Source organism: Oncorhynchus kisutch, linkage group LG10, assembly GCF_002021735.2.
Source record: "Oncorhynchus kisutch isolate 150728-3 linkage group LG10, Okis_V2, whole genome shotgun sequence".
Classification (NCBI taxonomy): Eukaryota; Metazoa; Chordata; class Actinopteri; order Salmoniformes; family Salmonidae; genus Oncorhynchus; species Oncorhynchus kisutch.
In genome coordinates, this window is record NC_034183.2 from 9,326,587 (window position 1) to 9,340,372 (window position 13,786).

Genomic DNA, 13,786 nt, shown 5'->3' on the forward strand with positions numbered 1-13,786 from the left:
AACATGTGATATTTATTTTCTATGGGTCATTTTATTATAATGTAACAAATAAATAGTCCGCGACAATCAAGTTGGCGCCGACTGTTGGTAACATTTAAGAAAAAACTCATACGGTGGTTTACATCAACAATGTCACGTGGCTAAACTTTATAACGCATAAGCTAGCACGCTCTACCGCGCAAGTTTACTCGAAGTGACTCACCAGCTACGGTAATTTAGTAGTTCCAGCAATGGCAACCCAAAATGTCGATCGCTGGGGTTTTCAAAAAAAGACATCTGGAGGAAAATGTGTGTGTGTGCCTGAGAATAATTTGGATCAATCTACCGATAGCTTCCAGAATGAGACATTAACAGGTGGCGCCAGGATAGACACAACCACAATCGCCATCACAACTGCCAATGCCACGTTGAGCCAGGCATGCTTGCCTACCCCACCATCTCCTCTCGTTATTGATTGACCAACAGATTTGTCTGCCGTTGATGAACCAGGCTGTCAACCAAAGCTAGCAACGTTCCCTTCAAGTATGATAAACGGCAAAATCACACTGCTTCTCTTCAAGGTGGTATGACCTTCAATTTCATCTCAAAGTATGACTCAGAAATACAAAACAGGCTTAATGAGCTACCTCGCAATGCCACACTTATGAGCCCCAGAATTCAGAACGAGTTGCAGCATCGTTGTTACTGTGGAGGATAAAAGATGAAGCTCATTCTGCGCCTTCCACGTATTTTGCCAAACTAGCAGATGAATATAAAGATCAATCTAAACAAGAACTTATTGCTGTGTGTCCAATACATCCATGCTGGAATGATTAAAGAAAAGAGCTGTTGGGTTTAATGAAACCGCTGATTTATCTGCACAAGGAATCTCTCTGAGAATACTTAGTGTTGTGACCCCTGGAGTTGGATCCCACTGTGGGTTTTTATGTCGATGGCGCTTCGGTCATGTCAGTGTAACAGTTTTGCTTCTGTCCCTCTCCTCGCCCCTACCTGGGCTCGAACCAGGGACCCTCTGCACAAATCGACAACAGCCACCCTCAAAGCATCGTTACCCATCACTCCACAAAAGCCGCGGCCCTTGCAGAGCAAGGGGAACAACTACTTCAATGTCTCAGCGAGTGACGTCACTGATATAAACACTATTAGCGCGCACCCCACTAACTAGCTATCCATTTCACACCGGTTACATCAGGGAACAGAGGAGGGGTACCTGTCCTACTAAAGCAAACATTTAACCAAGCGGTATATGTGCATTGCCACTCCCACCGTTTGAATTTGGTTCTGTGCAGCGCGGCAAAAGTGTCAGTACCTTTTTTTGGACACAGTAATACATCAGCTACACACATTTATGAGTGGATCCCACAGACATGCTGGATTCATAGAAGTACAGAAAGAGTTGCATCCCCATTAGACTCATGTATCGATCTAGAACGATCCACGGTGGAGTTCAAAGTCAGGGTCTGTGAGTAAAGTGCTGTTAACACTAGATGTCATTTTTAGAGGTTCTTGCAGAATTTTCAGAGGCTTGTGGACGAACCAAATTAGAAGCTGATGATCTCTTACAACAAATCCAGAACAAGACGTTTTTATTCCTGTTAGTCCCGTTTAGTAAATTGTTTTGACATTTAGTGATTTTGCGATGAAGGGATTACAAAGCTCTACATTATCTGTGACGGACTGTATTGGTTTAATTGAAATCCTCAAAAGCAGCTTTTCTACGTTCAGAGAACTCAGAGGGAGACTTTGATAACGTTCTAAACTAACTGAAGAAGAGATGATGATTAAGAATGATATTAGTAATTGGGATGTGACGACATCACGGCAGCGAAAACGGACTGTAAAATTGGCAGACAGTCACAACTTCATTAGGGAAAACATCCAGCATCAAGAGTGACAGTGACCTGAGGCAACTTTGGAACAATATTCTAGACCGACAGATTACGGAGTTGAACTCAAGACACATATGGGATCATGCAAGCGGCAGCCTCCTTTTCCAAAGAATCCCAAACCTGCGGCCTTAAAGAGCAGCTGAAGACCACATGCGATTATTATGCAACATCAATTGAGGATGCTGAATTCACTGTTTTTATTCAGCAGTTGAGTCTCAAAATGAAGATGGGAAAGAGTGACTTTTCCTCCATAATGAGTGGACTCGACAGCTGCCCTGATGATATTTTCCCTGATATAAACTCTCTGTTAAGGATCATTGTCACACTTCCAATGACATCATGCAGCGTGAAGAGACTTTTCTCAACAACAACTAGGATAAAACAGTCTTCACACATCAGTGACCAGGGCCTAAAACATCGTCTTCACACATCAGTGACCAGGGCTTAAAACATCGTCTTCACACATCAGTGACCAGGGCCTAAAACATCGTCTTCACACATCAGTGACCAGGGCCTAAAACATCGTCTTCACACATCAGTGACCAGGGCCTAAAACATCGTCTTCACACATCAGTGACCAGGGCCTAAAACATCGTCTTCACACATCAGTGACCAGGGCCTAAAACATCGTCTTCACACATCAGTGACCAGGGCTTAAAACATCGTCTTCACACATCAGTGACCAGGGCCTAAAACATCGTCTTCACACATCAGTGACCAGGGCCTAAAACATCGTCTTCACACATCAGTGACCAGGGCCTAAAACATCGTCTTCACACATCAGTGACCAGGGCCTAAAACATCGTCTTCACACATCAGTGACCAGGGCCTAAAACATCGTCTTCACACATCAGTGACCAGGGCCTAAAACATCGTCTTCACACATCAGTGACCAGGGCCTAAAACATCGTCTTCACACATCAGTGACCAGGGCCTAAAACATCGTCTTCACACATCAGTGACCAGGGCCTAAAACATCGTCTTCACACATCAGTGACCAGGGCCTAAAACATCGTCTTCACACATCAGTGACCAGGGCCTAAAACATCGTCTTCACACATCAGTGACCAGGGCCTAAAACATCGTCTTCACACATCAGTGACCAGGGCCTAAAACATCGTCTTCACACATCAGTGACCAGGGCTTAAAACATCGTCTTCACACATCAGTGACCAGGGCCTAAAACATCGTCTTCACACATCAGTGACCAGGGCCTAAAACATCGTCTTCACACATCAGTGACCAGGGCTTAAAACATCGTCTTCACACATCAGTGACCAGGGCCTAAAACATCGTCTTCACACATCAGTGACCAGGGCCTAAAACATCGTCTTCACACATCAGTGACCAGGGCCTAAAACATCGTCTTCACACATCAGTGACCAGGGCCCAACTGAACCACTTCAGTTTGCTGTCTTTAGAGCATCAACTGACAGATCCATTGGATTGTGATGAAATCATCACCATATTCAACTCAAAGCCTCGCCGGCTGCACCTTGTGATGTAGGTCACGACTTATTGATACGTCTACTAAAAGGTAAGGTACCTTTTTATAGTACTACTGCCCGTCGTGGTATAAATGGTAACATCAAATATAGGCTTGTTTGTCCATCGAGATTAAAGTGCGTCTGATGATGAGTTTTAGGTTGTTGGCAACAGGTCTGGAGTTACGGTCTTATTTTAATATGCTGCAACAGGTCATTATTTGTATATTTAACGAGGTTGCTCCGAGTACTATGCACTAGTATACAATGATTGTATTACCAAATAATATGGTGTGCGTGGCAAAATAAATTTAATAAATAAGCAGAAAAATGCCTATCCAAATCTCTCTTGGCAACGGGAAGCAGACGTTTGGTTTTTCATTATTATTTGGTACCTATGAACAGCCGTCTTAGAAAAATCACGTCTATCCCAGAGAGTCAATATCTGAACAGATTCACGCTATGCCTGTGATTCAGAAGTGGACTGAATGTGGGAGAGAGGGCTAGGGTCATGCTAGGGTTAGAGAGGGCACACAGTCATGGACGTGACCCTGGTCAGCTACCTCCATGGAGCCAGTCTTGCGGTTGCGGATCATGGGGGATCTTTTGATGCTGATTGGCTCAGAGAGCGACAGGGCCCGGTCAGTCTCGTCCTGTGATAGGTCCTCCAGACTGCCTTGGTTGGTCTGCTTCTCCTGGTTCTGGATTGGATCAAAGAGACCGTTAACGGTGGTTGTAGACACACACCACACACACATGGACACACACACACGGACACACACCACACGGACACACACCACACACAGACACACAGACACACAGACACACACGGACACACACGCGGACACACACACGGACACACACACGGACACACACACGGACACACACACGGACACACACACGGACACACACACGGACACACACACGGACACACACACGGACACACACCTCAGCGGAGGCTGGGCGGAAGCCAAAGCCCAGAGGGACGTTCTCCTCGTCCTCACAGCCCTTCACCCCGGGACTGAAGTGGAGCTCCACGTGGAAACGCTCCTCTGACCCAGGGTCCTGTTCAACACAAACACACGGAAACCAAAAAACATGAAAAATGATGTTAAACTACACAGACAGGCAGAGAGAGACAGAGACACCTAACTGACCTTGTTGTTATCCTCATACAGCATGATGACTATCTGGGTCATGTAGTTGAGTTCAGAGACGGCGCTGAGGTAATCCATGGCCTGTTTCCACTGCTGGTCCTTCACTTCCTGTCACACACACACACAACATTACAACCAGAGATATCTGGATCCTGACAATTCATTCTGCCTATATGAGACAACTGCAAAACAAACAACAACATAGTAAGTGAACCCAGGTCTGCAATATTCATGACCACATCTAAATCCCAATTGGTACTTTCAGTGAACTATTCCTTTACATTACAACAGCAAATCTGATCCCAGATCTGTTCGTGCCATCTTGCAACCACCTTGACCTATGATCATTGTCGTGCCAAATGTACTTACGTCCAGTAATCCCCCGTAGCGGAAGATGCTGAGCAGTGAGTGGACGTGGCTTTCGCTGGTGAAATAGAGACGGGTCCTGACGTGGCGCCCCGGAGACATGACCCCCCGCGAGTACCTGGAACACCAGAGGGAATGAAAGGCAAATGGGTGATCACTCACTGGGGCTTTAGAGAGACACTTCAGGGCAGGGTTAACTGGTCCTGGGACAGTGGCTCAACTCAGTGGTATGCCATCATTGTAACAACAGGGTCTAACTAAGAACTGGTCCTGGGACAGTGGCTCAACTCAGTGGTATGCCATCATTGTAACAACAGGGTCTACTAAGAACTGGTCCTGGGACAGTAGCTCAACTCAGTGGTATGCCATCATTGTAACAGGGTCTAACTAAGAACTGGTCCTGGGACAGTGGCTCAACTCAGTGGTATGCCATCATTGTAACAACAGGGTCTACTAAGAACTGGCCCTGGGACAGTGGCTCAACTCAGTGGTATGTCATCGTTGTAACAGGGTCTACTAAGAACTGGTCCTGGGACAGTGGCTCAACTCAGTGGTATGCCATCATTGTAACAACAGGGTCTACTAAGAACTGGTCCTGGGACAGTGGCTCAACTCAGTGGTATGCCATCATTGTCACAACAGGGTCTACTAAGAACTGGTCCTGGGACAGTGGCTCAACTCAGTGGTATGCCATCGTTGTAACAACAGGGTCTACTAAGAACTGGTCCTGGGACAGTGGCTCAACTCAGTGGTATGCCATCATTGTAACAACAGGGTCTACTAAGAACTGGCCCTGGGACAGTGGCTCAACTCAATGGTATGCCATCATTGTAACAGGGTCTACTAAGAACTGGCCCTGGGACAGTGGCTCAACTCAGTGGTATGCCATCATTGTAACAACAGGGTCTACTAAGAACTGGTCCTGGGACAGTGGCTCAACTCAGTGGTATGCCATCATTGTAACAACAGGGTCTACTAAGAACTGGTCCTGGGACAGTGGCTCAACTCAGTGGTATGCCATCATTGTAACAACAGGGTCTACTAAGAACTGGTCCTGGGACAGTGGCTCAACTCAGTGGTATGCCATCATTGTAACAACAGGGTCTACTAAGAACTGGCCCTGGGACAGTGGCTCAACTCAGTGGTATGCCATCATTGTAACAACAGGGTCTACTAAGAACTGGTCCTGGGACAGTGGCTCAACTCAGTGGTATGCCATCATTGTAACAGGATCTACTAAGAACTGGTCCTGGGACAGTGGCTCAACTCAGTGTTGCATGCCATCATTGTAACAACAGGGTCTACTAAGAACTGGTCCTGGGACAGTGGCTCAACTCAGTGGTATGCCATCATTGTAACAACAGGGTCTACTAAGAACTGGTCCTGGGACAGTGGCTCAACTCAGTGGTATGCCATCATTGTAACAACAGGGTCTACTAAGAACTGGCCCTGGGACAGTGGCTCAACTCAGTGGTATGCCATCATTGTAACAGGGTCTACTAAGAACTGGTCAGTGGAATGTAGAGCTGGTGAGAAAATCGATTTTTAGGCTCATGGCCGATTCACGATACAGTATATATATTTTTTCTTCGTAGGGTCTGTTCTGTTGTACATTTTGGGAGAGATGAGACAAGAAACAGATATCGTTAAAGGTTAAGTTCTCCATTACAGTAAAATAGAGAGTTGAAACTGCTCATTGTCAGAGAGGAAGTAGTGACCTTTCCACTCTTTGTTGTTGTGAGTGGCAGGAGCTCGGTGTCTGTGGACGAGTGGGAAGGTTCACAGTGCACACAGCACAGAAGGTGGTGCTTAATGTCAGGGGGGAGGGGCTTGGTGTGGTGTCTGGGGAGGGGCTTGGTGTCTGGAGGGAGGGGCTTGTTGGTGTCTGTGTGTGTCTGGGAAGGTGTACAGTGTACACAGCACAGTCAGAAGGCTGGAAGGAGACAACCCCCCCCCCCCCAAAAAAAATGCCCCCCCAAAAAATGAGGGAAAAAAATGTGAACTTCGATTCTTGCGATACAGACATTTCGAACATCGCGCTAAAACATTAATTCAGATTCATTTGATATATCGCCCTGCTCTAGTGGTTATGTCATCATCACAGGGTCTACCAAGAACTGGTCCTAGGACAGAGGCACACTCACAGTGATGTGTACCTACAACAACTGATCCTAGATCAGTGGCACTGGGTGTATTAGAGACTGACTCCAGAAACCAGACAAGTGCATCATACAGGTGGCACTGCGACTCACAGCGGGTGCAGCTTATTGACGGCCTCGTCCTCGTGGGTCCTCTGCAGGTCCAGCTGAATCTTCTTCATCAGGGGAAGGCAGTAGGCCTGGGCAATGTCCATCTTCTCTGCCTTATTGATGCCATACTCCTAGAGAGAGACAAACGTGCTCAAAAGGTATGTTAAAAAAATACAAGCTTCAACCCAAGTTTTTACTTCTGTTGATCATTTTCTGAAAAGACAGAACAGTCATCAGGAGGCAGGTTTACTGTACTTGAAAAGGCAGAACAGTCATCAGGAGGCAGGTTTACTGTACTTGAAAAGGCAGAACAGTCATCAGGAGGCAGGTTTACTGTACTGAAAAGACAGAACAGTCATCAGGAGGCAGGTTTACTGTACTGAAAAGGCAGAACAGTCATCAGGAGGCAGGTTTACTGTACTGAAAAGGCAGAACAGTCATCAGGAGCCAGGTTTACTGTACTGAAAAGACAGAACAGTCATCAGGAGCCAGGTTTACTGTACTTGAAAAGGCAGAACAGTCATCAGGAGGCAGGTTTACTGTACTGAAAAGGCAGAACAGTCATCAGGAGCCAGGTTTACTGTACTGAAAAGGCAGAACAGTCATCAGGAGCCAGGTTTACTGTACTGAAAAGGCAGAACAGTCATCAGGAGGCAGGTTTACTGTACTGAAAAGACAGAACAGTCATCAGGAGCCAGGTTTACTGTACTGAAAAGGCAGAACAGTCATCAGGAGCCAGGTTTACTGTACTGAAAAGACAGAACAGTCATCAGGAGGCAGGTTTACTGTACTGAAAAGACAGAACAGTCATCAGGAGCCAGGTCACTTGAAAGGGTAACAAAGTAAGCTGGTATTAAGAATTGAAAAAGGGAATGCCAAGGAGTAAGATGAGCCAAGAATCATCCTCAGACTGAAGGGACTGAGAATTCCCCCTCCTCCACCCTCTCTGTGTGTGTGTACGTTGACGTTTCTCTATCCAACCAGGGACATAGAAACATTCAGAAGTCATGGTCCCCACCATAGCAGGTCTACACCACAGCTATAGTCCCCGCAGTCGGTCTACACCACAGCTATAGTCCCCGCAGTCGGTCTACACCACAGCTATAGTCCCCGTAGTCGGTCTACACCACAGCTATAGTCCCCGCAGTCGGTCTACACCACAGCTATAGTCCCCGCAGTCCGTCTACACCACAGCTATAGTCCCCGCAGTCGGTCTACACCACAGCTATAGTCCCCGCAGTCCGTCTACACCACAGCAATAGTCCCCGCAGTCGGTCTACACCACAGCTATAGTCCCCGCAGTCGGTCTACACCACAGCTGTAGTCCCCGCAGTCGGTCTACACCACAGCTATAGTCCCCGCAGTCGGTCTACACCACAGCTATAGTCCCCGCAGTCGGTCTACACTACAGATATAGTCCCCACTTAAGTAGGTAAACGTGTGTGTGATAAATAAATAATGTCTTCCCCTCACCTGAGGTATGACGATGTCGGCCAGGGCTCGGGACAGCCTGAACAGCTCCAGTGTGTCCTCTAGGTCCAGCGTGGCGTTGTGCTGCGTGTCGTACTTCACACAGTCGTAGATGTCTGGGATCTTACTGATGTCGTAGCGACCACTCTTATTCCGGAAGTCCCTTTCCAGCTTGGACCAGCGTTGCAGCATCAGCTCCAGGGTCTCACTGTGGTACAGCTGCAGGTCTGGGAACAGGACTTAGCTTACAGGTACAGCTGCAGGTCTGGGAACAGGACTTAGCTTACAGGTACAGCTGCAGGTCTGGGAACAGGTCTTAGCTTACAGGTACAGCTGCAGGTCTGGGAACAGGTCTTAGCTTACAGATACAGACCTGCAGATTTGGGGTCCTCCAGCCTCCTGCGGATCTGGGAGGTGAGTCTCTGGATGAGGGCGTAGACCTGGTCACACGTCCTCACTGGGTTCCCTATGGTCTTCATAGAGGTGACCAGGGAGGGGCTGCCTGTAGGGGCCAGCTGCAACACATGGTAACAGTCCCACTTTAATACAGTGGTACTACTAGTGCAGAACGTAATGGAAAGGCGTAACGCCAACGTTGGTTGAATGCCTTATGAGACATTATAAGCTCATTCATAGTTATAACAACTCATAAGCGATTACACCTGTACGCAGTGAGTAAGGTGTTATTAACCATTAAACAGGGCTTTCCTGGCCTCCCGGGTGGCGCAGTGGTTAAGGGCGCTGTACTGCAGCGCCAGCTGTGCCATCAGAGTCCCTGGGTTCGCGCCCAGGCTCTGTCGTAACCGGCCGCGACTGGGAGGTCCGTGGGGCGACGCACAATTGGCCTAGCGTCGCCTGGGTTAGGGAGGGTTTGGTCGGTAGGGGTGTCCTTGTCTCATCGCGCACCAGAGACTCCTGTGGCGGGCTAGGCGCAGTGTGCGCTAACCAAGGTGGCCAGGTGCACGGTGTTTCCTCCGACACATTGGTGCGGCTGGCTTCCGGGTTGCATGAGCGCTGTGTTAAGTGAGTGCGTCTTGGTTGGGTTATGTATCGGAGGACGCATGACTTTCAACCTTTGTCTCTCCCGAGCCCGTACGGGGGTTGTAGCGATGAGACAAGATAGTAGCTACTAAAACAATTGGATACCACGAAATTGAAGAGAAAAAGGGGAAAAATTCTTTAAAAAAACAAAAACAATATGTTTTTTTTTCAACCCCGATTGGCTGGTTAGTAGTGGTCTAGGTGAACGGGTCTGCTGACTGTACCTTCTGGTAGTCGGCCTCAGTGAAGTCCTGGTCTTTCTGCATGATCTCATGGAGCCGTACCTTCACCCTCTGCTGGCAGTCGGTCAGAGACTCACTGTCGCTGTCCAGCATGCCGTTCATGTTGGCACTCTTCACCATCTGTACCAGGATGGGAGTCAGCTCCCCCTCCAGAGCTAGCAGACCCTACACACACACACACACACACACACACACACACACACACACACACACACACACACACACACACACACACAGTTAAGATATATACACATATGTTCACACGTACTGTACACAGAAAGGGTTGAGATATGCAGGGTTGGAGATATGCAGGGTTGGAGATATGTTGACACTGAACACAAATGAAAGAAACTAGGCTAGTGAGCATACTGTACACACGTATACAGAAACATCTACAGACATATGCACGCACCTTGGCAAAAGCAGCAGCGGTCATCTGAACACGGCCTTCGTCTGAGGCGTAGATCTTGAGGTCGTGGCGGTAGGTGCTGTGTAAACGGAGCAGACCACAGCCAGGGAAACCAGCGTAGTCCCCTTCAGAGTCAAACACAGAGGCAGGAACATCAGCCTTGCAGGACATCACAGAGGAAGGAACATCAGCCTTGCAGGACATCACAGAGGAAGGAACATCAGCCTTGCAGGACATCACAGAGGAAGGGACATCACAGAGGAAGGAACATCACAGAGGAAGGAACATCACAGAGGAAGGAACATCACAGAGGAAGGAACATCACAGAGGAAGGAACATCACAGAGGAAGGAACATCACAGAGGAAGGAACATCACAGAGGAAGGAACATCACAGAGGAAGGAACATCACAGAGGAAGGAACATCAGAGGAAGGAACATCAGAGGAAGGAACATCAGGCTTTTGCAGGACATCAGAGAAGGAAGGAACATCCGGCTTACAGAACATCACAGAGGAAGGTAAAGCACGAAGAAAGGGTACCCACCTACACAACAGCACAGACTCTGCAAAAAGTTGATGAGGTCGCTAACATTGGTTATTTGGTGATTGAGTTGGACTAATGATCATCTTGGCAATACAATGCATCTTCTAAAAATGTCCATATGATTAAGGAAGAGGGAAAAAAGCAGCAGGCAGACGGTTCAGAAGTCTTGAGGGTCTGTCTCTTCCACTGAAGGGGTCACAGTGTAAAATGTCAAACACAAAGAAAAGGTGTGTCCACCAAGAGGACTGAGAGCGCCTCAAGTACATGGTCAACACAAGAAGACGTTTGTCTTCGTTTGAGATTTGATTTCCCTTCAGCAATGAGAAGGGCAGAAGTGACGTTGGAACGAATCCCTACTTTAGAGCCGCATGCCTAATTTGAGCTCGTACAAAAAAATACCCTATTAACCTCAACACATGATTTACTAAAAACTGAGTTAAACGCATGGATCTTACGTTATGATTCGGGCCAATATGTCCCAAGTTCTCCCTGACCATGTGACCTCATGAAGACAAACCCAGGGCTCTAGAAAAGTGTTACTGTATGTATGGACAAGCAGTTTTCTTATCAAACACTGTACAGTGTTATCAGTGTTATCAGTGTTATCAGTGTTATCTACATGGAGTTCAACTGAAACCAGGGCTGCTTTTGATGTCAAATCATTTGGGTTTGACCAAATAGTGAACAGGTAGTATATAGTGTATAGTGTAGAGGTAGTATATAGTGTATAGTGTAGAGGTAGTATATAGTGTAGAGGTAGTATATAGTGTAGCGGTAGTATATAGTGTAGCGGTAGTATATAGTGTAGAGGTGAGGTGTGTAACCAGAGGTAGTATAGAGTGTAGAGGTAGTATATAGTGTAGAGGTAGTATATAGTGTAGAGGTAGTATATAGTGTAGAGGTAGTATATAGTGTAGAGGTAGTATATAGTGTAGAGGTAGTATATAGTGTAGAGGTAGTATATAGTGTAGAGGTAGTATATAGTGTAGCGGTAGTATATAGTGTAGCGGTAGTATATAGTGTAGAGGTGAGGTGTGTAACCAGAGGTAGTATAGAGTGTAGAGGTAGTATATAGTGTAGAGGTAGTATATAGTGTAGAGGTAGTATATAGTGTAGAGGTAGTATATAGTGTAGAGGTAGTATGGAGATAGGAGTTGTATATAGTATATAGTGTAGAGGTAGTATATAGTGTAGAGGTAGTATATAGTGTAGAGGTAGTATATAGTGTAGAGGTAGTATATAGTGTAGAGTTGAGTGGAATCAGAGGTAGTATATAGTGTAGAGGTAGTATATAGTGTAGAGGTAGTATATAGTGTAGAGGTGAGGAGTGGAACCAGAGGTAGTATATAGTGTAGAGATGAGGAGTGGAACCAGAGGTAGTATATAGTGTAGAGGTGAGGAGTGGAACCAGAGGTAGTATATAGTGTAGAGGTGAGGAGTGGAAGCAGAGGTAGTAGGAGTGTCCAGTTGTAGAGTGCTGTACCTTGTCCTCCAGGGTACATGCAACGGAAGGCCCTGCCCAGCTCCTCAGCCTGTACCCTGCCTGCCGGGGTCAGCTCCCCGCCCCACTTCAACACCAGCAACAGAGACGGACCCTCCGTTGGACATTCTGAACACACACAAAAACAACTGCATTCATTCCTTCAGGCCAAGAATGTGCATGTTAAACATACAGTTGAAGTCGGAAGTTTACATAGACTTAGGTTGGAGTCATTAAAACTTGTTTTTCAACCACTCCACAAATTTCTTGTTAACAAACTATAGTTTTGTCAAGTTGGTTAGGACATCTACTTTGTGCATGACACAAGTAATTTTTCCATCAATTGTTTACAGACATGTTATTTCACTGTATCACAATTCCAGTGGGTCAGAAGTTTACATACACTAGGTTGACTGTGTCTTTATACAGATTGGAATATTCCAGAAAATGATGTCATGGATTTAGAAGCTTCTGATAGGCTAATTGACATAATTTGAGTCAATTGGACGTGTACCTGTGGATGTATTTCAAGGTGTACCTTCAAACTCAGTGCCTCTTTGCTTGACATCATGGGGAAAATCAAAAGAAATCAGCCAAGACCTCAGAAAAAAACATTGTAGACCTCCACAAGTCAGGTTCATCCTTGGGAGCAATTTCCAAACGCCTGCAGGTACCACGTTCATCTGTACAAACACCATGGGAACACGCAGCCGTCATACCGCCCAGGAAGGAGACGTGTTCTGCCTCCTAGAGATGAACGTACTTTGGTGCGGAAAGTGCAAATCAATCCCAGAACAACAGCAGAGGACCTTGTGAAGATGCTGGAGGAAACAGGTACAAAAGTATCTATATCCACAGTTAAACACGTCCTATATCGACATAACGCGAAAGGCCGCTCAGCAAGGAAGAAGCCACTGCCATAAAAAAAGCCAGACTACGGTTTGCAACTGCACATAGGGACAAAGATCGTACTTTTTGGAGAAATGTCCTCTGGTTTGATAAAACTAAAATAGAACATGAAGCACGGGGGTGGCAGCATCATGTTCTGGGGGTGCTTTGCTGCAGGAGGGACTGGTGCACTTCACAAAATAGATGGTCTCATGAGGGAGGAAATTTATGTGGATATATTGACGCAACATCTCAAGACATCAGTCAGGAAGTTAAAGCTTGGTCGCAAATGGGTCTTCCAAATGGACAATGACACCAAGCATACTTCCAAAGTTGTGGCAAAATGGCTTAAGGACAACAAAGTCTAGGTATTGGAGTGGCCATCACAAAGCCCTGACCTCAATCCCATACATTTTTTTAGGTAGAACTGATAAAGAGTGTGCACCAGCTCTGTCAGGAGGAATGGGCCAACATTCACACAACTTATTGTGTGGAAGCTTGTGGAAGGCAACCGAAAACATTTGACACAAGTTAAACAATTTAAAAGGCAATGCTACCAAAAATGAAT

General features: G+C 46.5%; 1 protein-coding gene across 6 annotated transcripts in view; it reads right to left on the minus strand.

Moving 5' to 3' along the window:
* LOC109897702 (inositol hexakisphosphate and diphosphoinositol-pentakisphosphate kinase 2-like) overlaps positions 1-13,786 on the minus strand; it is a 68,652-nt gene that overhangs the window by 27,720 nt on the left and 27,146 nt on the right. For all 6 annotated transcript variants that reach the window (XM_020492226.2, XM_031833024.1, XM_031833026.1 and 3 more), the window contains exons 15-24: positions 12,334-12,459; positions 10,311-10,432; positions 9,881-10,063; positions 8,989-9,130; positions 8,619-8,842; positions 7,149-7,276; positions 4,900-5,014; positions 4,531-4,638; positions 4,322-4,438; positions 3,937-4,074 (exon numbers count right to left, since the gene is read on the minus strand). In XM_020492226.2, the coding sequence (XP_020347815.2) occupies positions 3,937-4,074; positions 4,322-4,438; positions 4,531-4,638; positions 4,900-5,014; positions 7,149-7,276; positions 8,619-8,842; positions 8,989-9,130; positions 9,881-10,063; positions 10,311-10,432; positions 12,334-12,459 (1,403 nt within the window). The remainder of the gene's footprint in view (positions 1-3,936; positions 4,075-4,321; positions 4,439-4,530; positions 4,639-4,899; positions 5,015-7,148; positions 7,277-8,618; positions 8,843-8,988; positions 9,131-9,880; positions 10,064-10,310; positions 10,433-12,333; positions 12,460-13,786) is intronic.